Genomic DNA, 23,462 nt, shown 5'->3' on the forward strand with positions numbered 1-23,462 from the left:
GAGACATTTAACAAATGCATTTGTTTACATCTCAGAATACTTTTGCTTCCAAATTTTCAGAAGCCTGGGAAGATCCCAGTTTTGTGCAGGCATTCCAGCTGCTGTTCATCATATTCCTGAAATACTATGTATTTATTTTTCAATCTGTGCTTGCTGCTCATGAATTGTCTATGTTTAAACCATTTTTGGTATCACTGGATTGGGAAATGTTAACTACCATGATTTGACAATAATGTCAGAAGAAATAATTCTACATCTTCAGATGAGAAACACGTCTGGATTTTTTTTCAACAGCTTAATGGTCATGGCTCTGGCCTTCTTCAGAAGGGTCTACACACTCTGCCTTGGTCTATCTTAGTCTTTTAGTTTGACTTGGTGCAGATCACATTTCTACTAGAACTTGCATAAAAATGAGCAAGCTTCTTAAGAAATTGAAAGGGGTAACTAAAGAGAGGAGAAGCTTTCAGATGGCATAAAGATATCTTAAGGAAAATTGCTTCCAGAAAACGCTTATTAAAAGAAATTTTCAAGTAACCCACAGAAGGTGGCATTGCCAAGAGGATGAAGGAATGGAATGATGCCCTTTGAAAGGAGAACTTTTGTGAGGAAACAAGTTAAAAAACCCTTGAACTGTGGCAAAATAAATGTAAGCCTTAGTAAGACAGTTTCCAAAAGAGTTTGAGCAATACTGGCTGAAGATAGACTACAAAAAAAAAGCATTCTTGAATGCTTCACCAACAGGGAGCAAGGTAGGGAACCTATGCAGTCAAGATAGAAAAGGAGGACTTTAGAAAGATGAAGCTAAGAAAGACTTTCTTTAAAGGGATAAGGCTGAGGACCTGCCTCAGATTTAAATTGCTAGGAGAAGCGGTTTTAAAATTAACAGTAACAACTCATAGGAGCTATGTGATGGTGACTCAAAAGTTCTTAAGGAGCTCTGACTGAAACAAGCTGAGCTGTTAATTATGGTGCGTGACTTCCAACTTTAGTTGATGTTGGCAGCATAGGAAAGGGACAAATGGGCTGAAAATAGAAATCAAGAATACATTGCGTAGACACATGGATAAAATTTGGCAGTAGAGACGACCTGACATGTTTTTTTTTTGTAGAGGGAAATTGCACTTTTCTTTTTGTGAGCCTGTACTTAAGGGTGATCCATTTAAGACAGTATATTGGGGTGTTAAAAAGCTTTTAACAGATACCTTACTGAAGACTCTTTAAGAGACAAAATGACTGGAGATGACATCTTTACTCCCTTCAGATGAATGGGTTCTTAAAGGAATGGAACAGAAGATCAATTTTGCAATGAAGCAAGGTTGCCAGTAGAAAAATGTGCTGGTGAAAGGATTGCTCTGTACTTTCCTTTTGAATTGGGCTTTTCAGAGGATTCATGGCTGATCTAGAAACTTCCTGCTGGTGAACAGCATGATGGCAATGTTAGATGATGTGTAGGCTAGTCAAAACTATAAAGAATTGGCTGTAAAAAAAATTGCAGAATGTCTTATGGTACCAGGGAAACAGGCAGGTAAAAGACAGCTGAAGTTCAGTGATAGTGAATGCGAAGTAACGTATATGAAGAAAAGCAGCTCTATTCACACAATATTAAGTGCTAAATTAGTTGTTGCTATTCAGCTTTCTAGTTAGCTCAAGAGTTCTCTGGATTGCTGACTGAGAAAGGTCAGCCTTTATTTGCCCCGTTCTTACAATCTCTACAACATTGACTGCTGGCTTCTGGCAGAGAGGAGATACTGAGCTAAACAGAGCTTCGATCTGATCCCTCTAGCTGCTGCAATGAAACCCGGAGTTGTTTTTTGAAGCTTGGAGGTGGATCTGTCCGGGCAGTCTTGTCTCAGTGAGCTGCTCAAAGAAGCCAAATATATAACCATGTTATAAATGAAAATAGTCAGATTTTGTTAGAATAAAAATTAGAATACTTCTCTTCTTAGGTGGAGAAAACTTCAGGTCACTAAGGCAGAAATAAACAGAAGAGGATAAACAGAAATAAAAAGAAATTTTGATCAGTTTTCCTCCTGCCTATCCTGTCCTTCAGATGGATTGCTGTTTTCTGCTTTGGTTTTAATGAACTCTGCACCTTTGGAGTTGTAGCAAACTCCCTACAGTTCCTTTAGACTTTAGGAAATACTTCCGTCACTTCTGAGGCCTGGCTGTTTGCTTTTTGTAGGACTCTCTTTTCTTCTCTGAGCTCTTCTGTTGGCACCCCGGGGTCCCACGGGTTCTTTCTTCCTGGGTAGTCTCGGTCACTTCTCCAGAGAATGAATAATCACTCCTCCCTCTCATGTCTTAAAGGCACATAACTTGAGAACGTAAACCAAAATAATCACACAGATACCATCATGTCTCTTATTTATTTATTTGGGTTTTTTTGTCTGCTTAAGGTCTTGTCCAGGCCAAAGGAGTGCTTGGCCTTTCAGTACTCAAAGGGAGCTTATAAAAAAAGACGTGGAAAAACTTTTTATCAGGGCCTGTTGCGACAGGACAAGGGGTAATGGCTTTAAACTAAAAGAAGGTAGACTTAGACTAGATACAAAGGAGATTTTTTTTTTTTTTTTTTTTTTTTACGGTCAGGGTGGTGAAACACTGGCACAGGTTGCCTAGAGAGGTGGTAGATGCCCCATCCCTGATAACATTTAAGGTCAGGTTGGACGGGGCTCTGAGCAGTCTGATCTAGTGGAAGATGTCCCTGCTCATTGCAGGGGGGGTGGACTAGATGGGACCTTTACAGATCACTTCCAACCCAAACCATTCTATGATTGGTCTTCATTGAAAAAAAAATTTGCAGTGATGTAGATCCTCTGGACAAAGCTTCTACATGTAGAAGTACTGAGTTGCTAGAGCTTGCCTTGTTTTCCATAACTTTTTCTCCTGTTGTGTTTGTAAATTGTTTAAACATACATTAAGGTTTGGTACAGGTCCTAACACTTACTATCCCTGCAATGTGCTTAAGCCTTCAGCTGAACCTCATTAATTAGCTCTTTTGAGCTCTGAGTTTTTTTTTTCTGATGCAAAGTTTGGAGTTGAGATAATATTTAGTATTTGGTGTTCTTGGCACTAGGGAGCCTGCTTCACTGGGATTGATACAGACTCAGTGAGCCTGAACGTATTGAGGTTATTTTTAAATAAATGGCTCTTTGTTTGCTTGTCATCTTTTATTCCTGCCTAATCCTGAGTTCCTCCTACATGCATCAAGCTGAAAGTGGGTGTTTTGTTGTTTTTTTTTTTTTTTTTTTTTTTTTTCAATTGTTGGGGGTTGGAATCATGTGATAACATCAGTCCTTTTTCTTGGGCCAAGAGAGAATGGATTTTTAGAATCTCAAGGGTTCATCTTTTTTCTTTTTCTCTCCAGCAGAAAGCCTTTCTATATTGTTCCAGTTGTCTTCATATCATTGGTATAGTCCTTTAGATTTTGCCATGTAGTTTGCCGTGTTAATTCCTACCCACTCCCCTCTTATGTTTGTCATCTACATTTTTTTTCCCCCGTCTCTCATTTCTTTTCTTACATCTGTGTGAACTTTGTGTTACCAGTTAGTTGCCAGCTACTGCTGTTTTATTCTGGTAAGTACCCTCTGCTTTGGTCCCGTCAGCCTTGGATTACAGAAGCAAGAGGTTCTTTTCCCTTCACATCCTTGAAACGTAGCGCAGTCAGCAAGGCCAGGGTTTCACGTGGAGTCTCTCAGTCTAGAATACTGTTGTTGTAAAAAAGAAAAAAAACAATCAGTTGTTTTTTCTCTGCTCCTTGTCTGGATGGTTCTGCTCGGTGAAGTCGTGCGCTTGGTTTTATGAGAATAGTCCGACCCAATTAGCTACAAAAGTTGGCAGGAAGCAATTTGCACAGGTTTTTCTAAGAAGCAGCTCGATGTATTGTGGAGAGAGTGCGAGTTTTGCAGTGCTCCTGTGTGACAGCAGAGCAGACACCACCGGTCAGTTAAATATTTGGGGAGGTGCTCCAGAACATCTTGATTTGTGTGTTATGAACTTTCTTGTGATTTCTAGTTTAAATTTATACAGGGGTGGCTTATATTTGCTCTTGGGCCACACTCATCCTTTTGCTTAAGTAGTTCTTGTTTCTTACCTTATCTGTCAAGAAATCAGCAACTGTCGATGATTTAAAAAGAGGAAAGGTTGCTTTTTAAGTGATTGGCTAATTTATTTTTGTTATTGAGCGGATTCCCAGAGATCTAAATTGAGTCACATACAGTCTGTCAGTATGGGTATAGATACTTAATTTGTATCTGTTATGAGGTGGATTAGGGTATGTGTGTGAGTTTTGGTTTATTCGTTTTCTGTATCGAGCCTCAAGGAACTCTTCCGTCTGTGATGATGTTATATCTGGGGTTCCTGAACAAGTGGCTGTTTCATCTGTGTCTGTATGGAGGATAAAATTTCCTTACCCTCTGGAACAACACGTGACTCTCAATCTTAAGCAGAATTAGGGAGGTGTTCTGTTGCATCCCTGCAGATGTTGTGATGTCTGGTGCCTTCTTTGTATAGGACCTAGTGATTGTGTGGGTGGAAAATGAGATAATCTAACTGATCCAGGAGACAACTGATCCTGCGCACTCACTCCATCCTTCCAAGCCAACAGATAGACTTACTCAGTTGTCTCATTGGGTATTAACCACGCTAGATCCGATACAAACATGGAGGGGAGGGTCAGGGCCACCCCTAACAGTAGCAGCTAGCTGTTCAAAGAGTTTATCTGAAGTGAAATCGTACCTTTTGCTTGTGGGCCTAGGTGTAGAAGTTCACTTTGAAATTCAAGAGAAGTTCAACTCAGTTTAGCTGTTCAGGGAGTGGGGAGCATGAGGGCAACGTGGTACTGTTGTATTTAAAGGTAACTGGTTGCTTTTTGGGTAAGTATTAGGTGCACTTATTATTTCTGTCTCTACTTTGTGCTACGCGGCATCCAGAAAGGGACACCCACCAGTCTGCTGGGCTTGTGTTGCATCTGCTGGGAATGTGTGCTCAGAAATTTCCCTTTGAGTAGATGCAGGACTGGCTCTGGTTTGTACATCAGTGATGCAGGATCTCTGCTTCTATTTCAGAAAAGTGAGATTGCTTGAGCCAGGATTACTATAAGAATACTGAACCATAGTGCTTTATGCTAGATAAGAACTGGCACGTGTCTGTCACACGTCTCTGTGTTAGTGGCCTTGAGCATACTTTGTACATCAGTTGGAACTTCTACAAACACCGTGCTTTTCCTCTAGTATGTGGCATATTTAACTTGCCTGCACGGTCATTACCTGCTTTTCCTTCCCCATATCTAACGTTCTTTTCCTGGCGAGCCTCTCCCAACAGACTGGCTCGGCTGGACGGGTTTCCTGGGAGGTCAGCCATTCCTCTGTATTTAGGTGTTCTCACCCCAGTGGCTCCCATCAATTGTTTCCGGTCTTGGAGACACATGAGACGCTCTTGACGGGAAATGTCTGATTCCAGTGGTGCTGACAAGTCAGTGACGCCGTGGTTTGCACGGTTGAACCAGAAATACCAAACTGTACTGATGTGTTGCTGGGACTTCCAAAGCAGGTTTCCTACCTCGTGCAGGCAGTCTCTAGGTACAGAGGAAGATACCTGTGCCGAGCATAGAGAACCATGTGGAAGCTGATGTTGTTTACTTGTTTCTGAAAGCTTACCCCGTCATCGTGGCTTGTTGAAACCATCGTTATAATGCTGAATAGAGAGCTGCTACTGCAGTGTGAAAAGTGCTTAGTGTTCAGACTTGCACTGAAATAAATTTTGTCACAAGCCCTTTTCTTCCTATATGTCTGTCAAAAGAGTTTCTTACTGTGCCTCTTAACCCCCAGGTGGAAAAGAACCCTAAAGATTGGTCTGTCTCAGAAGTTGCTGTTACCAGCTTTCCTTTTGCACTGATTAATTGTACGACAATGAATGTAAGGCAATGGCCATATGTTTAATACCAATTAATCAGAAGATAATAGCAAACATAAACATTCATTAGTTTTATAGCTGTTCTGTTTGTATTCATTATTTTTCCTGGCAGCACTGTAGTAAGCAGGTAGTATAAAAAAGTAGGGTGTGCGTGTATGATATCTCAGAGCGTTTGTTTAAACATTCTTCTTTGCCCTGCTATATTTTAAACAATGAGTGGGAGATGAACTTTGTCCACTGCGTTTCATTTATTGCTTTCTTGGTGACTAAAGGCATTGGTAACAGCCAAGAGCAAAGGGCTTTATATTTACCAATGGACACCTACCCTTCTTGACCATGTTATCGTGTATATATCTTAAGGTTTTACCATTTCTTAAGAAAGGTTAATTAGTAGAGAATTTCTATGTGAAGTTCTCAGTCTTTGCCCACATAGCTTGGAAAGAGCTAAGTGGATTTACACTGCAGATAAGAATTGTTGGTAACACAGTTGTAATACATGCCAGGCTTCACAGAGAGATGTGTCCTTGAGCTTCCACTGCTTCTCAGCATGTAGTGTCAAGTGGACTGCTTCCAGTTCCATCACATGAATCTGGCTTCCCAGGGTAATAAGAAGCCAGTTCCCAGTGTAGTGGTATTTTGTTCTCTTGAATGCGTGATGGTGCGTTTTGAGCTCTTCTTGATGGAGATGGTAGTTAGCCTAATAGCATAGAGTGCGACTTCTCTGTGGTTGTTGCTACGTCTGCAGCTCAGTGTGTGGTTACCCAGCTAATGTGTAGGTAGGCAGCTTCGTTACAGGTGGCTTGGTTGCTGTCAGCAGGCAGGTAGAGCTCAGGGTGGTTTAGGAAGTGGACACCAAGAGATTACTGAACTGCCTGCTGCTGCATTTACGCTGCTTCTGCTTCCTAGGCCAGAGCTAAGCTTTAGTCTCAGGCTTATGAGTCACATCTGTGTTGTTTAAGGAGATGGGAGAGAAGGCTATGGCTACACTTACTTTAGTGTTCATAAACTAGCAAGACACGGTAATCTACTGCATTTATTAGAGACTTTTTAGCCCTAATGTCAAAGATGACTAGCAAAGGCGAAGACCATACTATCCCTGTTTTCTTTAAACAGTATCAGTGATCTGTAACCAGGTCCACTTTCACTAGCTAGAGAAAGTGACATTTAATCTTGTGCTCAAGACCAAACTAAGGGACAAACTGTATTCTTTCCCGCAGCCTGCGGGGTTGCAAGAATCGCAGTTCTTCACTTCCCTGGCTCTTGCTCCTGTTTGGCGCAGTGTGCTTCCACACCCAGCCTGCTCGTTAGTCTGCTGGAGCCCCAACACACTTTCTTTGCTGCAACAAAGAAGACGTGCAAGAGCATTTGGAGTGAATTGTTGGTCCCTGGTCTTCAGAGTGCTTCATCCTGAGGCTTAGGTGTTGAGAGGGCTCTACTCCGATTCCTGTGCTTGGTCAATTATTTTACTTTCCTTGAAACTGAAACTGCGAATACTTGGACAAGTAGGGTTTATTCCAGTGTAACTGTAGAGATAATTCTTCCACCTTTATTGAAATACCATTTTGCCACTTGTGAAATTGTATTTTCCAGTGGATGGAGAACGTATCTTTCATTGCATCAGGCTGTTAGATTAATTTCATCTAGGGAATATGAGAGTGAGAGCCTGATAAACGGGATTCAGTTTGTTTTGATGACCAAACAATTCTTTTGGGCTTAGCTAAGTCCTAGCCCTTGCGAAGTAGTGAGTTTTTTGATGTATGTTTACTTGACTGAGATTTGTATTGAAAACCATGAGCCCTGCTCAGCTTTGCTAAACTTCTAATCATGTTTTATGTAACTGAATGTAGTATTTAGCTGCTTTATGGTGCACTTGACTGTACATTTCAGGTGCTTTATAGGAATCGTTACCACTACCCCTTTTTTTTTTATGAGCTTCCATTTGCTGCTCTGTATTTGACTTCTGAAGTTCTGACCAGCGCTCCATACACTGATCCCTCCTTTGGTCAGAGGAGTTTCTTTCCTGATGTTGTGAAAGAAGATAGTGAGAAACGGCTCTGTCAGAGGAGGTACAGGGGTTTTTTTATTGGATAGTCACCTGGTCCCAAAAGTACACATGCTTTTTGTGACTTTTTGGAATAGCAGGTAAGAATTGAGCTGTTCCCCTTGGAAACTGTGATACCAGCCCTGAGGGCTAATTTGGACTTTAGAAATTTGATCTGTTATGAGTGGACAACTTCAGCTTAAAATACGTAACTGCTTAAAGTGAGAAGGCAAACTTCAGAAATTGGACCTATTTTAAGGAAGATACTGCTGTATCAAATGAGGTTATCCAGAAGACCTGGATTTAACAGAAGTCTTAACACATAACGGAAAGAGATCCTTTTTAGTTACATAAGAAATACAAGTAATACAACAGAGTTTATACCAATTTCTTAGTGTAACCTTTCTTATGAATGTTTCCTTATTCTTGTGGTCCTTCCCTCCTGTTTAAGTAACTCAAGGCTTTTGTTTGATTGATTTATTTATTTATTTTTGTGTGTGTGTGTTGCTGTGATAGGGATAAGACAGGACCCAAGAACACTTCTTACAGCGTGGCCCTGAGTTAATTGTGTAAAAAGGATTTAACGCAATCCCAGGGAAGTTGTGGATGCCCCATCCCTGGAAATGTTGGATGGCCAGGCTGGATGGGGCTTTGAGCAACCTGGTCTAGTGGGAGGTGTCCCTGCCCATGGCAGGGGGGTTGGAACTCGATCTTTAAGGTCCCTTCCAACTCTAACCATTGTATGATTTGGCCAGGTGATCTTGACAGTAATATATATTTACACATATTATATGTACACACACATATACATAATTTAATTTTTTTAAGAGTTATTCTTTCTTTCTTCATGGTCCCAGGAACTTGTCATTTTAACAAGATTTCTTAAGCATTTCCTGTATCCTAACTTTGATTGGGCTCTATCACTTTATTTTTCTTTTTTAAGCAATATTTCTCTTTTAATTTTGCAAGTCTAGCGCAAGCACATTATCTTGCAAAATTTGAGAATTAAGTCATAGCAAATTGCGCAAATTTTCCTCCTGCTCAGTGTAATAGAAATGTACTATAAACTTCCAGTTGCTCAAGATTAGACTTTTATATGAATAAGAGTAGTTAAAATTAGAGCTTGTATTACAGCAACTTCCTAAAGAAAATAAACAAACGAGCCCTAATGTTACCCAAACAAAATATAGTAGCAATATTGTAATTCTTGTTTGGCTTTTGTGATGTCTCAGTTTCCTAAAATTAATGGACATCAGCCATTATTTCCATTAATGGACATTTTTTTACTCCAGTAAACTGTATTTGATGGAATACACGCTGCAAATATATATGTGAAATTGGACAGAGGGAAATTCTTAGAATATAAATTATGAAACTTTTAGAAAACATTAATATTAGATTTTTGAGGGGAAAAACGTTTCCTTTTTTTTTTGTACCGTGTTAGTCTCATCTCTTTTAATCTTGTTTCTTGAAGAGCCTCAGGTTGTATAGGCAAATGTTGCCTGTTCATCCCCCGTGTGAACCTATCATTTCTTCAGCTTTTTAATAATTTCTAAGCCTGTAGGCCAGTTACAGTAAAGTATGACTGAAGGGCAGATGTCTCAAAGATGTTACTTTTCAACACGTTGGAGAGACACCCTTACTACCTTCCCAGTTGAGAGCATGGCCACAAGGCTTATCTTTTGTTGAATATCTTCATTACAGTTTTAATGATCTAAGTAAACAGGCAAGGTGAAAAGTTGTGGTTAGAGGTAGAATCTCTCGTTAGATCTATTAGAGTAGAGAAACTTGAGGGTACAGGAGCTTTTTGCATACAGAACTTGTCTTGCTATCTGTCTTTTCTGTCATAAATGCACCCGCAGGAAGGGGAAAGCAAGGAGAGACACTGGAAACCAGGCTGCTTTTTTTGTTGTACTCTTCACAGAACTGCATTTCTCTGAATTCCCACCCCCCCCATCCCGAAAGAAAACTGAATTGAGTGAAGAGACAGAAGGGTGTTTGCAGGAGAGGTGGAGAGGAGTAATTTTTCTTGTTTTGCTCTCTTGATCCCACAAGCCTTCTGTAACAGAAGCCTTAACTATTTCTGCTGACACTTGTAACTGCCTCTTGTTTTACTTTTACGTTGGTGTGAATCTTGGCAAGTGAAACACATTATAGGAGGAATTATGGACTGCGTTCCTTGTTCTGTTGACATTTGTGCGTGTGCTTAAATTTATTCATGCAGGTAAAATTTATTATAAACAGAATTTTCTGCACAGGAAGGTTCTTATATGGGGATTTCTATGGCTTTACATATTGACTCCTTTCCTTCTCTTCTGCTCTACCTTGTGCTTTTCTCTCTAGTCTTTCCATATGAATCAAAATAGATCTGAATGGTAGTTTACACTGGAACTTTACTCTTGCCTTTCTTTCAACTTACAGTTATTTTCTTCCAAAGTTCTAGTACAGAATCTGTGTAGTAAGTTCTACGGTGATGTCCGTATATTGGATGCATTTTTGTTGCAATTTGCGCAGAGGGTGAAAATCCACCTCAAATGTGATTCATTTTTTCGTTTGGTTTTTTTTTTCTTTTTTTCATAAGGTCATCAATTAACCAAACAGATTTTATTCTCCAAGGCACCAAATTAACTTTTGCCTTTTCTTGATTAGTGATGTTTTACCCCTTTTTACCTGAGGAAATGAAGATCTCATTTAAAGAAAAAAAAGGGGGAGGAAGGAAGAAAGAGAAAAAATGAAACCACATCCTGCAGGCTATATTCAAAATTCAGATATAACAGCTAAAATGGGGAAATCCCTCTAGGTCTCTTATTTCCTACTTAAAATCGGGTCTTCTTATCAAAGCAAATTGTGTGAAGAGACATGGCGTGGAAGTATTTGGCTGTCAGAAGTGTGTGGCATTGACAATTTTTCATTTCTTTCTGCAGATATTGCTGTCGTAGAGATGAGTGACGCCTTCCGTCAGCCTTCTCTGTTCTACCACCTGGGAGTCAGGGAGAGCTTCAGCATGGCGAACAACATTATCCTCTACTGTGATACAAACGCGGAGTCTCTGCAGTCGCTGAAGGTAGCTTTGGATGGAAAAACGGGGTGTGTTGGGGGGCAGTCGCAGTTGGGTCCAACTCCTGAAATGGGTTGGTTGTCTGTTTCCGTAGGGAATGCAGATGCCGCTTGCGGTTCACAAAAGAATATAAAAAATATTCTGAGGACTGAAAAACATGGCCACAGTGACATGCTGAAAGACTCGGTTTGGTTTTCCCAAGAGAAAGATTTAGATGACTTTATCGTGGTCAGTTGAATACCTAGGTGTTAAATTGGCTCTTTACAGAAGTTTGACAAATTTCAGATGAGAAGTGAAATACGTGGTTTTGTCATTCAAGGGAATTACTGGCGTTTGGGGTGAAATGTTACAGTAATAACAATCGGTGGAGAACGCTAGCGTGTAGGGGGGTTGTGCAAAATAATTCTGAGGTTTTAGCTCCTGTGCAAAGTTAGCAGTTTTCTGGCCAAACCTGATGGGGCCCCAGATGGCCTCTGGTACGTCTTGCTGAGCTACAGCTGTTCACATCAGGTACCTGCAGGATTGCTGTGCTGGAGATTACCAGCAGCGTGGCAGAGTTAGTAAAAACAAAACTTGTGCCTGGTTCTCAGGGCCACAGTTTGCAGTATGGTAGTTTGGTTTAAGGCAAGATGGTGGTTTAAGATAAGGTATGGGGCTGTGAGTTGTGTCAGCCAAGGAGTTGACACTGGCTTCCTCCTGCTAACTCCACTAAAGGTTTAGTAACTTCAGTGGGGATGGGGGAGGGCAGAGAACTTGGATGGCAGTGTTTTCAGTTGCTTCCCTTCCCTCAGATGCTTTGGCTCTGATCAGGAAGTGGTTTACGCTATTGCACTTCCATTCCAGGCATCGCGGAAAAGAAGCATTTTAGTAAGCAGCTTGGTGAGTCAGGCTGCAAGCTGGGCACCGCCGCCTCTCATGAAGGGTTTGCTTCCACTGCTTCTGGCTAGTGCAGGATGTTTGTTCTTGATTCTGTCCAGTTATTTGCAGCTCGGCCCTCTCTTGGGAGGAACATACCTTGGGTAACTCTGTTTCTTCCCCCTGCTCTTCCCTCCAGATTTTCTTGGCCAACTGGACTGGTTGCAATCCGATTATTTCCTTTCTTTTTGCAAAACAAAGAGTATACAGATAAAAGCCCTAAAACTAAAGCTGCTAATGACAAAAGACCTATCTGTGGATTGAATTAAATTATGCAAGTACAATGATCTACAGTATAAGCAGAGCAGAATTTCGCTGTACTGAGTAAGGAGCCAAATGCCCAACTCCTACTGAAACCCACTTGGAGTGAGGCACCAGGCTCCCCTGGGCACTTAGGAGAACTTTTTACTAGTTTAGGAGCTGGACTTTGCAAATGGGTCATGTGCAGGGTTCTCACTGACATCAGTAGAAGCCCAGTTCTGTGTGGGGAGACTTGAATGTCCCAGTTGCCACCGGTAGAGTGCCCACCGAAAGACCCTCTTTGCTTTCTTTTAGCTTCAGGCTGTGCCCATGTTTCTACTTTTGACTGTTTGCAGGAAAGTCATCAGAGAGCAAGACCCTTTCTGTAGTATTTAGTAACTGCCTGAAAAAAGCAGTTATGGGCCTGCCTGGGCATCTTCTGAGGCAATATTTGTTCCTGTATTTGTTACAGCCATCAGATAGAGTAGAAGCAATCCAGGAGTGTGTGAGCGGTTTTAATCTTGTATAGAAGGCGGTGAGTTAAAAAACTGAAAATTATCATGAAAATGTAGGAGATACAGAACTGCAGCACATGATTTAACTGGGATACAAAGCAATGTAGGTAAACTTTTGCTGGTGGAATGTTCCTCTAGAGGAACATCCAGGTCAGGCTGGATGGGGCTTTGAGCAACCTGATCTAGTGAAAGATGTCCCTGCCCATGCCGAGGGAGTTGAGTAGACGTTATGTAGATATGTGTAGCAGTAGATATGTATATACAGATGCACACAGTACATATGCTCCTGTGTATATATGATGTATGTATCTACTTGGTTCGATAGCCATTTTGTCTCTCCTGAGACAATATTTGATTTACATTGATTTTACAGGCATAGAAAACGTCTACCATCCAGCCTTTTCCTGTTATGTGTCTGTAAATGTTAATATTAGCAAGTCACACCAATCAGATCTTTCCTAGTAGTTGTTCAGTGCTATCAACGTTATTTTTTTTCTTTTTTATTCCAGGAAATTATTTGCCAGAAGAATAATGTAAGTATGATTTCTGGGTGCCGGTTGAATTCCAGGCATTCCAAACTCCTGTTCCATTTAATGCTGTTTATCTTATGTTTTCTACTTGAATCATTTAACACTCTCCTACTGTATTTTACAGAGTTAGATGCAGAATTCTGGAAATCCTAGCAGCAAATCTGTGTATATCACTTTGTTGCTAGGTACCAGGCTCACTTCTTACCTTGCCTCCATCTATCAGTGGTATTTTCCTCGCTGCCTTTACTTGTCTGTCATATTTTTTCACACAATATTTACATCTGTCATTTTGGATTTTTTTCTGTTGCCTTTTTCTGTACAGTGTTCTTTAGTATTTTCAAAAAATACTCTATTGAAAGAGAGTTATTTGGAAACTGATGCTCATTTTAGAAACCCATGGCTACAGCTATGAAAATATATATATATTTATAAAGAGAGAGAGAGAGTGTGTGAGTGTGTGTGTATTTATTTCTGGAAGTTGAGTCTTGGAGCCTGTTAGTCCTGGTGCAGTGCAGATCCCCGGAGTCTCTCTGTGGCTGCCAGTCATTAAACTGTAGGTTTCTGCACCTTGGCGTCCCTCTGGTTTCTGCGGTTGGCCTTGCAAATCCCCCTTCCCTTTTTCACCCCAAAGTTCAAGGGAGGCCGAGGCCTGTGACTGAGAACACTGCTTTCTCAATGTGGTTTCTTCTGGAGCAGCAGGGCCAGTCATTTCAGAATATATATCTGGCATGTTGAGTTGTTCTTGGCTTCAATTTTGGGACTTACCGGTAGCCACATATGCTAAGATATAATTTTATAGCAGTTAGTCAGTGGTGTGTAGGTATCCTGAGGTGCTGTGTATGTGGATGCTGTACGATTCCATATATTTGAATAAACTTTTCTAAGGGGCATATGAAGTGTTTAATTCTCGAAATCGGTCAGGTTTTATTTCCCACAGTGTTAAAACTGCCATAAAAACTGCAGTATTCCTGGTTTTACTTTTTTATTTAACAGTGCAATTCATGGACTAAGTACTGACTTCAGCCAGTATGAAGCATGGTTCTTTGAAAAGGATGCAGTTATCTACTATAGCTGGTAGAGTTTCTAAAGATGGCTTCAAAACCAGTGTAAGCTTTGGCCCTAAAGCGGCATTCAGGTTGCAAAGCAAGGATGGTTCCTATAGAGTTTCTGTATAACTCTTAACCAAAAATTGCTTTTCAGAGACTCACAAAATGCTGTGAATGACATGCTAGACTAAAAATCTCTTGCCTTTCTCTAATGAAAGTGGGGTAAATAATCAGTTAGGCCTTTACACAAAAGGGAAGAGAACAGTAAGTCCTTTCTTGTAAATGAATGTATTGCATCCTGTATTTTTGTTCAGGTGGCCCAGGGTCTAGGGAAAAACTATGTGTGACTAATGTAATGTCCCTGGGAGGACAGAGGGAATAGCTCTGTTAGCAGGAAACCAGCAGGAGATGACTGGTACAGTAGAATAAAGGGGAAAAGTTGTTGTCTTGTCCTATTTTCAAATGACAGTCCCTGAAGCTCAAGGAGAGGTATGATAACTTGGCCTTCATCTGTTTGAGAAAGGGTTGTTCTGTTTTCCGTTTAAATTTGGATAGGTGGCTGTGAAACTGTCATTTAGCACTTCTAGAAATGTTTCAATGTGTGCCACAAAAAGAATGTGTTCCTTGAGAGTCTCAGATGTTTTCAAGCACACCCACATAACATCTTTTCTGGGAGGAAGTATTTTCCCAGAGATTAGAACTGGGAAGTCAGTAAAACTGGTTTAGCAACTCTGTAACTGATTTATTTTCTTCTTCTTTTTCCTCATTTTTTGGCATGATGTCAGCCAAATTACCTGGAAGTAGACTTTTCACAGCGTTAGTGCATGCCTAACTATTGAATATAATTTCTGCTTGATGAAAATCACGTTTCTTCAGAAATCATAAGACTCTTGGAGAAATCGGTATGGCAAAGGTGCTGTTGAGAACTGTGACTGTGGTGCCCACCCTTACCAAAAATAGTCATATGAATGATCATGTCAGGTTTCAAATACAAAAAAAATCAAGTTCACATATGAATAAACCAGGAGTTTAGCCCTGCTGTTCTAGAACATGTTTTTCAATAGCACGCAAACATCAGCCGTAACAGAACAATGGTATCTCGGGCACCAGGGGATTAAAAAGGCTGCAAAACAAGTATGTGTGTGTATCTATATATATCTGTCTAACTGAAATGCCTGGTGTTTGCTTTTCCTGAACCTTGTATCCCTAAAACTAGTGGGGAGGAAAAAAAAAAAAGAAAAAAATCCATTACCAACTGTTTCGTTCTTTGTTGTAACTGGATTTTTGTGCTTCCTAATAATAGTCAATACAATGTTGCATAGCTAGGATAAGCTGCCTGGAGCCTGTCAGGACAGAGCAGTGCAAGATAACGTAGACTCATTTCCTGCTATATGTGGTTTTATAGCTATTCAGTTGGAGCTTTTCCAAATGTTGCAGTACTACCAAAGCCATACATTTTTTACAGGGAGCGATACTTCAACAGGAGGCAGTTATTTTGATATTTGAAAGCTTAAGTTTAGGTTTTGCTGTTATCTGATTTTTGAGGTCAACCAAGCAGCAGAGGCATTCTAGAAATTAATAGTAAAGAGTTTCGGTAACAAGGAGATGTTGGTATAGAGGTTACAGTACACGGCTGTGCTGTGCTGTGCTGGTTTTAGGTCACCAGTTTTTTTCATCCTAGTTCTCTCTAGTTTGAATCTTTACCACCTTTGGAGAAAAGCTGCAGGTTAGGTTCCAAATGGCCATTTATTCACATTTTTTTTTTTAAAATTTTCACTTCTTGCTGGACCTGAGGAAGTTTGGTGTGCGTGCATGACATACATACGGTTTGCAACCAATGGCAGTTAAGTAACACCCGGGGACAGTGCTCACCTTTCAGGTCAGGCTGCTTGCTTGCACTGGGTCGGAGTGACAGGTAGCCTCAGGAGCTGCTCGGGGTGTGAGGCCCTGGTCCAGCTGCTGGCCTGATGGGAAGTGCACTGAGGAGGCAATGGGAACCCTTCTGCCCGGCAGCTGACTCGCCAGCATTAGTGATTAAGCCAATAGTGTTAATGTTGTATGGCGGAGGACTCTGATTAGTGTTTTCCTTTTCTGACACTTGGAGGGATCAGAGATTGTAATTTTTCCTGCCTTTCCACAGCCCTTCCAAACTGCCTCCTGTTTAAGGTGTAGCTTGGGAAACGGTTTGGTGTCGTGCTCCTTCAGCAGGAGCGGGAGAATGAGTGACACCGGCTGAGGCATGCCAGAGGCGTCTGCAAGCTTGGAGCTTCCATTTAGGTGCTGCTAGAAGACTGTAGATCCCATAGGATGTGTTTAGCTATTGGTCTCTTTCACTGTGGAAATAAGAGGAAATATTTTTAATACTCCACCCAGCTGACAAATAATCTGGGGGCAGTTTGATTTTTGATATCGAAGTATGTAAGAATGCTGTGTAGTAACCTTCAGTAAATATTTCTTTGATAATGAAAACTGTGGTGTTTATTGTTATTTATGATACATCACTCTCTCTTGCTCATTCTTTCATGTTTTAAATTCTTTGACTAATCTGTTTGGCACGTACCCTGCTTGGAAAAAGCCAGAACTCTTTTTTTCCAATGTGAATATGATGAAAGGACCATGTAGAGTGCATGCTGATTTTTAACAAGCGTTTAGGATGTGGCATGGCTGCAGTAGAATGTTATTGCTGGGCATATAAAGCAAGAATATATTCCCAAAGAAAATGGGAAGTATGTAAAAGAGTAGACCCAGTCTCTGTGCTTCAGTTCATTTGAGGTGTGAGGCTTGCTTGTGTTCCTCTTCAAATCAATAGCAAGGCTGTCATTTGTGTGAGTGGGATTTGAAGTAAACCCAAACTGAGTCTGTATTCATTAAAACATCAGCACATGTTGATTTACTGTGTGTTTGGGGGATGGAGGGAATTGATTTAATAACTTGGTTCAGGATTTTGCCATCTGCTACGTGTAACACCATGTGCAGTCAGAGAATTATCTTTAAGAAAAATCTCATCAGAAGAATTGAAATGAGCAGATATTTCTCAAAGGAACTAGTAGGAGAAATGCAAAAAAGCTGATCTTAATTAGAGGAGATTCAGCAGGAATAACAGTTCCTACTGTTAGAGACACTGGCTACTTTTATTACCTCAGCTGATTTTATTTATTTAAAAAAAAAATAAAAGTTACGTTGGAGGATGCTGACCTGAAGCTCAGGCAAGTAGATGGGATTCTGCTAGATTCTGCCATCCACGGGTAAAACATCATGGTTTTGTTTTGGGGATTTTTTTCTTTGATACTTCTCGTCTTTGAAGGCAGCTTTCTTCTGATTGTGGGTATTTGACTGTTAAATGATTCCAACAGAGCAATGTTAGTAAAGAGCCTCAGGGAACTGAGAGGACCACACATCATTGACTCCCTGGGATTTTGCAGATTTTCTCCCTCCTTCAGAAGTAAAATTCAAGATCTGAGAATTAATTGGGCAGAACTCAAATGCTCATTTGTATAGCACCATGTCTTCTTAATATGTGCAACTTTCAGGGAAAAGTCTTCTGTACTTTCGGATGTATTTTTTGGGGAGAGAACACTGTTTATCTTATTGCATGATGTTCTTTCTAAAAAGACATGGTCTCCAAATTGAATTCCCCACAGGCTGCCCCTTTTACAAGTAACAGTTCTGTATTAGAGGGGGGTATTGAAAGAAGGGTTTTCTATATTCTTACTGTGATCATTAAAATATAACTATATGCTATGTGTTTTTATTATCTCTTAATACAAATAGGTGCTATATTAATTTCTTTTCAGAAGCTGAGAAAGGATATCAAACAAGAAAGAAGTGCTTAGTGTTCTGGTGAGCAGTAGGTCTATCTAGGAGCAGCACAGTTGTGAATTCTCTAACGGTAGAGCTATTAAGACAATCATTCAGCTGTATTTAAACTAAAGTTACACTCTGGAATTGCTTAATTTTGCACGGTAAGTGAGGGGGATGTTAGAAAAATACAAACCAATTAAAACATTTGCAAAAACTAATGACAGATTTTGTCACTTTGTGGTAAGCGTTTATGCACGCGTAGCTGGCTCCAGCCAGTACTTCTGCCTTCTGATTGGTGTGACTGATTTGGTGAAATGGTCTATGACACCGATAGTCTTTCAGAAGGTGGCCTAATGTTGCCAGGTCCCGAGTGTGCTGGCCCAAAGCCTTCAGAGATACGTATGTTCATATCTCCTAGATATAACTGGTTCAGCTGATCTGAGGCCTCGGGCCAAGTTTACCTTATCTGATGTCCTGAGTTCTTGTGCATCGGGCTGAACCATAGTAACTATCTGTATGCACAGTCATGGTCTGTCCCAAGCCCCTGATGTTTTCAGTGATGCCTTTCAGCTTACAACTCAGGTGACCTGCAATCACTTTGTAACTGTCATTAGTGTAATTTGAGCTTTTGAACCTTAAATAATGTGAGATTTATTAAAAAAAAAAAAAAAAAAGAGGGTTGGAAAATTAAACTTCTAGTACCTGTTGTTGGGGGTGGTGGTCTGTTCCACCCACTTTTGAAGCCCCTTTATGCTGCTTATGTTTTTTAAAAGGTGTTGGTGTAACTGAGAATATTGCAATTGGATTTAAGGTGTTACTCCTTCAAAAATTGCCCATTTTTCTTGAATGGCTTAATTCTGTTACTTTCATTGTATGTGGTACGGTGAGTCAGAGGAATGGATCAAAGGAAAACAACAATTTTGTCCTCAGCAAACTTGGAATATAGAGCGAAGTTAATTAGCATCAGGAAAAATATCAGAGTTTGTGAGATCAGAGTTGGGATGGAGTGTTATGGGGCAGATTTTAATAGGATGAATTGATTATATTTAAACTTCCAAGTGGAATAACGTGCCCTAAGTCAAAAGGTAAAGCAACGTGTGAGCAGATCAGAAGTGTGTGTCAGAAAGACCACCTGATCCTTTCTGACTTAAGTTAGTGTAGCTTACGTTTTGACGAAGAAAGGTGAGAAAGGAAGTAAAAGAGCTGAGATGGAGGTTGCATAGCCTGGGAATGAGGAAAGAAGCCACTCATGCATTCTGCTTTGGGGAAGAGAGTTTAGAACTGTCTGACGCTGGAGCAACTCCTCAGCTGCTGCCTCCACAGCCTTGTCCTCTTGGGCTCCCATCCCAGTCGTTGCCCAAATGCAGTCAGGGTTGGGCTCTTTGTAGTTAGAATTTGTGATGATAATGAAATATGTTTCTCCATAGTGAGGACCATAGACTTCATTATACAAGAGCAGTCTTGCCATCACTGTTACCTTTCTTCCACCACCACCTTTAGTAAACAATATATAACTTCAGATTACTTTTTTTTCTCTTTTGTCACCAGGGTTTCTGCATGTTTGTCTTTGTCAGGTTCAGCTATTAAAAATCTAATGTACTCCTTAGCTAGGAAGGTGAAACTGAGGTCAATATTTCTTAACTTTACTGCATGTGGGTTTTTTCTATTTTTGTAAAAGTCTGTTTTCTAAGGAAATGAAACTTAAAAGCTTGTACTGTTTTCTCATCCTCCACCCTCTTTCTGTATCTGCCTGTTTGGTGAATTTCAGCCAAATTTAAGAGGCTTCAGAGACAGAGCTCCCCACAAAACATAACTGTCTATCTTAAGTTAACAATCAAATTAAAGCCCTGGCTGAGGGAAAGGCCACTATGTGCCCACACTACTTGCCACTGAGGATCAAAATGAGATTCTACCTTGAGACAATTCCCTGAGAACCCTGGGGTCCCTTCTGAACAACTGTAAATTGATTTTGTTTTCTTTCCACGTAGTGGTTTCTCCTGTCTTTTACTGTTAAGTTCTTCCTTGTCTGCCGCTTCCAAAGATTACTGGGTCTGCATGTCTTCTGTAGCAGGCTCTATAATATAACCAGCTTTCCCCTCCCCCTCCCCCCCCCCCCCCCCCCCCCCCCCCCCTCAGGTAATGGGGAAAATGCATGTAAACTAATTTTTGGTGGCTTTCTTGTTCCACTGAAATTGGTACCTACTTCCTACAGAAGATGCACTTGGGATCAGTTTATAAGAGGTCTTGCTCAGTAATGGATTCAGGCACTTGGCCTCTGCAGGAAGAGTAGTTTTTCTGCTTGTAGGATTATTTATGAAAACGCCAGTATTGTCTCTGTAGGTGGCCTGACCATTATGCCAGAATAAACTTTGGGTTCTGTGGATTTGAAAAGCTGGACACGTCCCTTTTCAGGGCTGAGTTTTAATTAAGACCTGAGCTTTGGAAACAGTGTGCCAGAGGTCTGAGAAGGCCTTCCTGCAAGCAGTCTTGAATTTATTTTTAAGGTACTGAATAAACATTAGGAAGTAAAAAGCTTGCTCCAGGATATCTGTAGCTACTTCACTCTTTCTCTTGGCTCTGCCTTCCCAAATTTTTTCTCATTTATTTAAAAAAGGAAAGTTGGCAAATAGTCTGCCTTTGCTTAATAGTGGCTCCTGTGCCAGTCACTGCCCACCCTTGTCCTGTAATTGCTGAAACCAGTTCCCGCAAATTCATAATTTCCTCTCTGCTTCTTAATGTGGGGCCTCTTAGGTTTTAGTGGGGTCAAAGGTTCATCCGTTCACTCATGAAAGTGTGTGAGATCACCTTACCTGCTAGCATATTCTTGAGCAGAGGTGTCCATTCAGTTCTCCATCATAAAGACAAGCAGTTTGGGTTCTAGCAACACTCCTTAATTGCTTGCTAAAAATATTGTCGTACACTTCCCAGTTCTCAAGGTTCCTTTGGAATTGGTACGCTCATGCACAGAAAAATGTGTCCTAGCTATTTGGCTGTAATAGCTTGCAGTTATTGGGGGAGGAAGACTAAATTCATCCTTGTGCAAGTCTGTGTATGCAATAATCACCGACCCAGTTCTGGCTTAGTTGAGTTCAATGGACTTCATAAAAATGCCTGCATCAATTACTTTCAAATTTTACAGACTTTGTCTATATCCCTCAGAAGCGGGGATGGGATTGCTTTTATAGTGAGGTCTTATAATTTCATAGCATAAAAGGTGTAATTAAAAAGAAATAATTCCTGTACTCTTCATAGTCAATCTCTGATCTGTATACAGACATGTTTACTGACGTATCTGTACACATACACTTATACAGACTAAGTACATTGATCCTTCTGTGTTTTTAAAATCTAATAATGCGTGTTAAAATGCATGTTTTAAGCACGCAGCTTGAAAACTGTTCAATCACTGCTCTTAATGCATGGAGCTCAGCTTACCAAGAGTCTCTGAAGTGATGTCCTTATTGCTGTATTGACTTCTGGGAGAGCAGAAGCAGCTGATCAGAAAGTAATTAGCCTTGGAAGTAATTTAGGGGTACCAAAACGCTGGGTCTCAAGAATTGCTTCCTTAGGGCTTTTCTTGCTGAGCTGCTGGCCACTTCAGTAGTGGAGTCGGAGCTTTGAGTGCCAAATGGCAGAACTCCTCCTGATTTTGATGGTGTGCTGTCTCACATTTAAGACCCTTCAGAATCACAAATATTCATCAAGCTTTCTATGTGCATAAATCTGTACTCACACACATACCACAAGCACCAGACATCTTGCATCCCTCTTTCCTGGAAGATAATTTTTTTTTTTTTTTTTTTTTGCAAAGTGTCTGTCATACATTGATCTGTGGAAATGAATACATTTGGCAATGCTAAGACATTATAAGTGATTATTCTGAAATACATATGGTTTTAAGTCCCGCTGGCCAGGTAGATTTGCTATATGGCAGAGAATTTAATTTGTCCTTGTTATGCTAAACTATTTGAGTCATTTTGCAGTTTGTACGAGGATTAGTTTTCTCTACAGTTTTCTTGTTGTGAGAGGCAACTAGCTTGCATTATTGTTTGCAGCATCTGTGAGTCTAACAATGCTAAATTGCAGAGTGCTTGCTCTCTTCTGACCATCAGTCACCTTAAAAAGAGTGTACGTCACCTTCACTTGAGTCCACCCGCCACTTTGGGGTGACTAGGCTGTGCCCTCAGAATTGTTTCGCTATTGAGCCAATGAGCATTTTAAGGTCAACGTGATGCTTCTAAAAAGACTCACCTTGCAAGAAGCGGTTCAGAAATCTGAAAGAATACGTTTCAGGTGTATATCATATTTGAGATGAAAACTGAATTTATGTAGGTAAAATCTCGGTCTTGCTGGAGTAAGCACCAGATCTCCCTTTGACTTTAACAGGTGAAACTGCGGGTAGTATATGCCGTTGTTTTATGCTTAGGCTTGTCAAACCGTAACTGCCCTAAATATTGCACCTCGTTTCCCCTACAGATGTGCACCGGTAACTACATATTTGTTCCTTATATGATAACGCCACATAACAAGGTGTACTGCTGTGACAGCAGTTTTATGAAGGGACTGACAGAACTGATGCAGCCCAGTTTTGAGTCTCTGCTTGGGCCTATATGCCTACCTCTGGTGGATCGATTTATTCAGCTCTTGAAGGTGGCACAGGCCAGTTCAAGGTGAGTTGTCGTTTTGTACCCCTCTGTAAAATTCATATATTCCTGTCATATATTCCTGCTGGCAATATAAATGTCAGACTCTCTGCTTCTGGGAGATGCGGTGTTTTGCCTTCTGTTGAGACAAATTGATGATGAATAATTTAGATCGACCAAATCTCTCCGTTGATGCTGCTCTATCAATAAATATGTGTTCCGCATATACATTGCGGGAGAGCTGCAGGGCCAGAAAAACAAATGCAAGGGACCTGTCCCAAATTGCTGACGTGAAGTTGTTCCTCTCCAGCCAGTATTTCCGGGAATCCATTCTGAACGACATCAGGAAGGCGCGTACCCTCTACACGGGCAAAGAGCTTGCAGCAGAGCTGGCGAGGATTCGACAGCGAGTGGATAATGTTGAAGTCTTGTCTGCTGACATCGTAATAAACTTGCTGCTGTCCTACAGAGACATCCAGGTATGAATGCTGTGCTCTAAGATCATCTAAACCATAGTAAATTAAATTACATTCTCAGTGAAATTTTTAGTGTGTTTTGCACAGATTTGTTAACAAACTAAGGCAATAATGCACACTAGTAAAAATCTTTTACAGTATCTTCACTGATGCTTTTTACTTTATTTTGTAGTTACAGTTTATATAGTGTGCATTTATGTAGCAGAAAAGTGGCGTTATTTTATAGCAGCACCTAAAAAGTGCACAACATATAATAACTGTTCTCCATCTCAGCATTACTATGTGAT

At 40.6% G+C, this 23,462-nt stretch overlaps 1 protein-coding gene across 1 annotated transcript in view; it reads left to right on the plus strand.

The window, feature by feature from the left end:
* The window catches only part of MAP3K5 (mitogen-activated protein kinase kinase kinase 5), a gene marked incomplete at its 5' end in the record, with an annotated part of 107,740 nt that overhangs the window by 21,426 nt on the left and 62,852 nt on the right, over nt 1-23,462 (plus strand). Inside the window, 4 exons of the mRNA XM_082481387.1 lie at nt 10,876-11,015; nt 13,189-13,212; nt 22,533-22,726; nt 23,010-23,178. Of these exons, the coding sequence (XP_082337513.1) occupies nt 10,876-11,015; nt 13,189-13,212; nt 22,533-22,726; nt 23,010-23,178 (527 nt within the window). The remainder of the gene's footprint in view (nt 1-10,875; nt 11,016-13,188; nt 13,213-22,532; nt 22,727-23,009; nt 23,179-23,462) is intronic.

This window comes from Vanellus vanellus (assembly GCF_965231255.1).
Source record: "Vanellus vanellus genome assembly, chromosome: 3".
NCBI classification, from domain to species: domain Eukaryota; kingdom Metazoa; phylum Chordata; class Aves; order Charadriiformes; family Charadriidae; genus Vanellus; species Vanellus vanellus.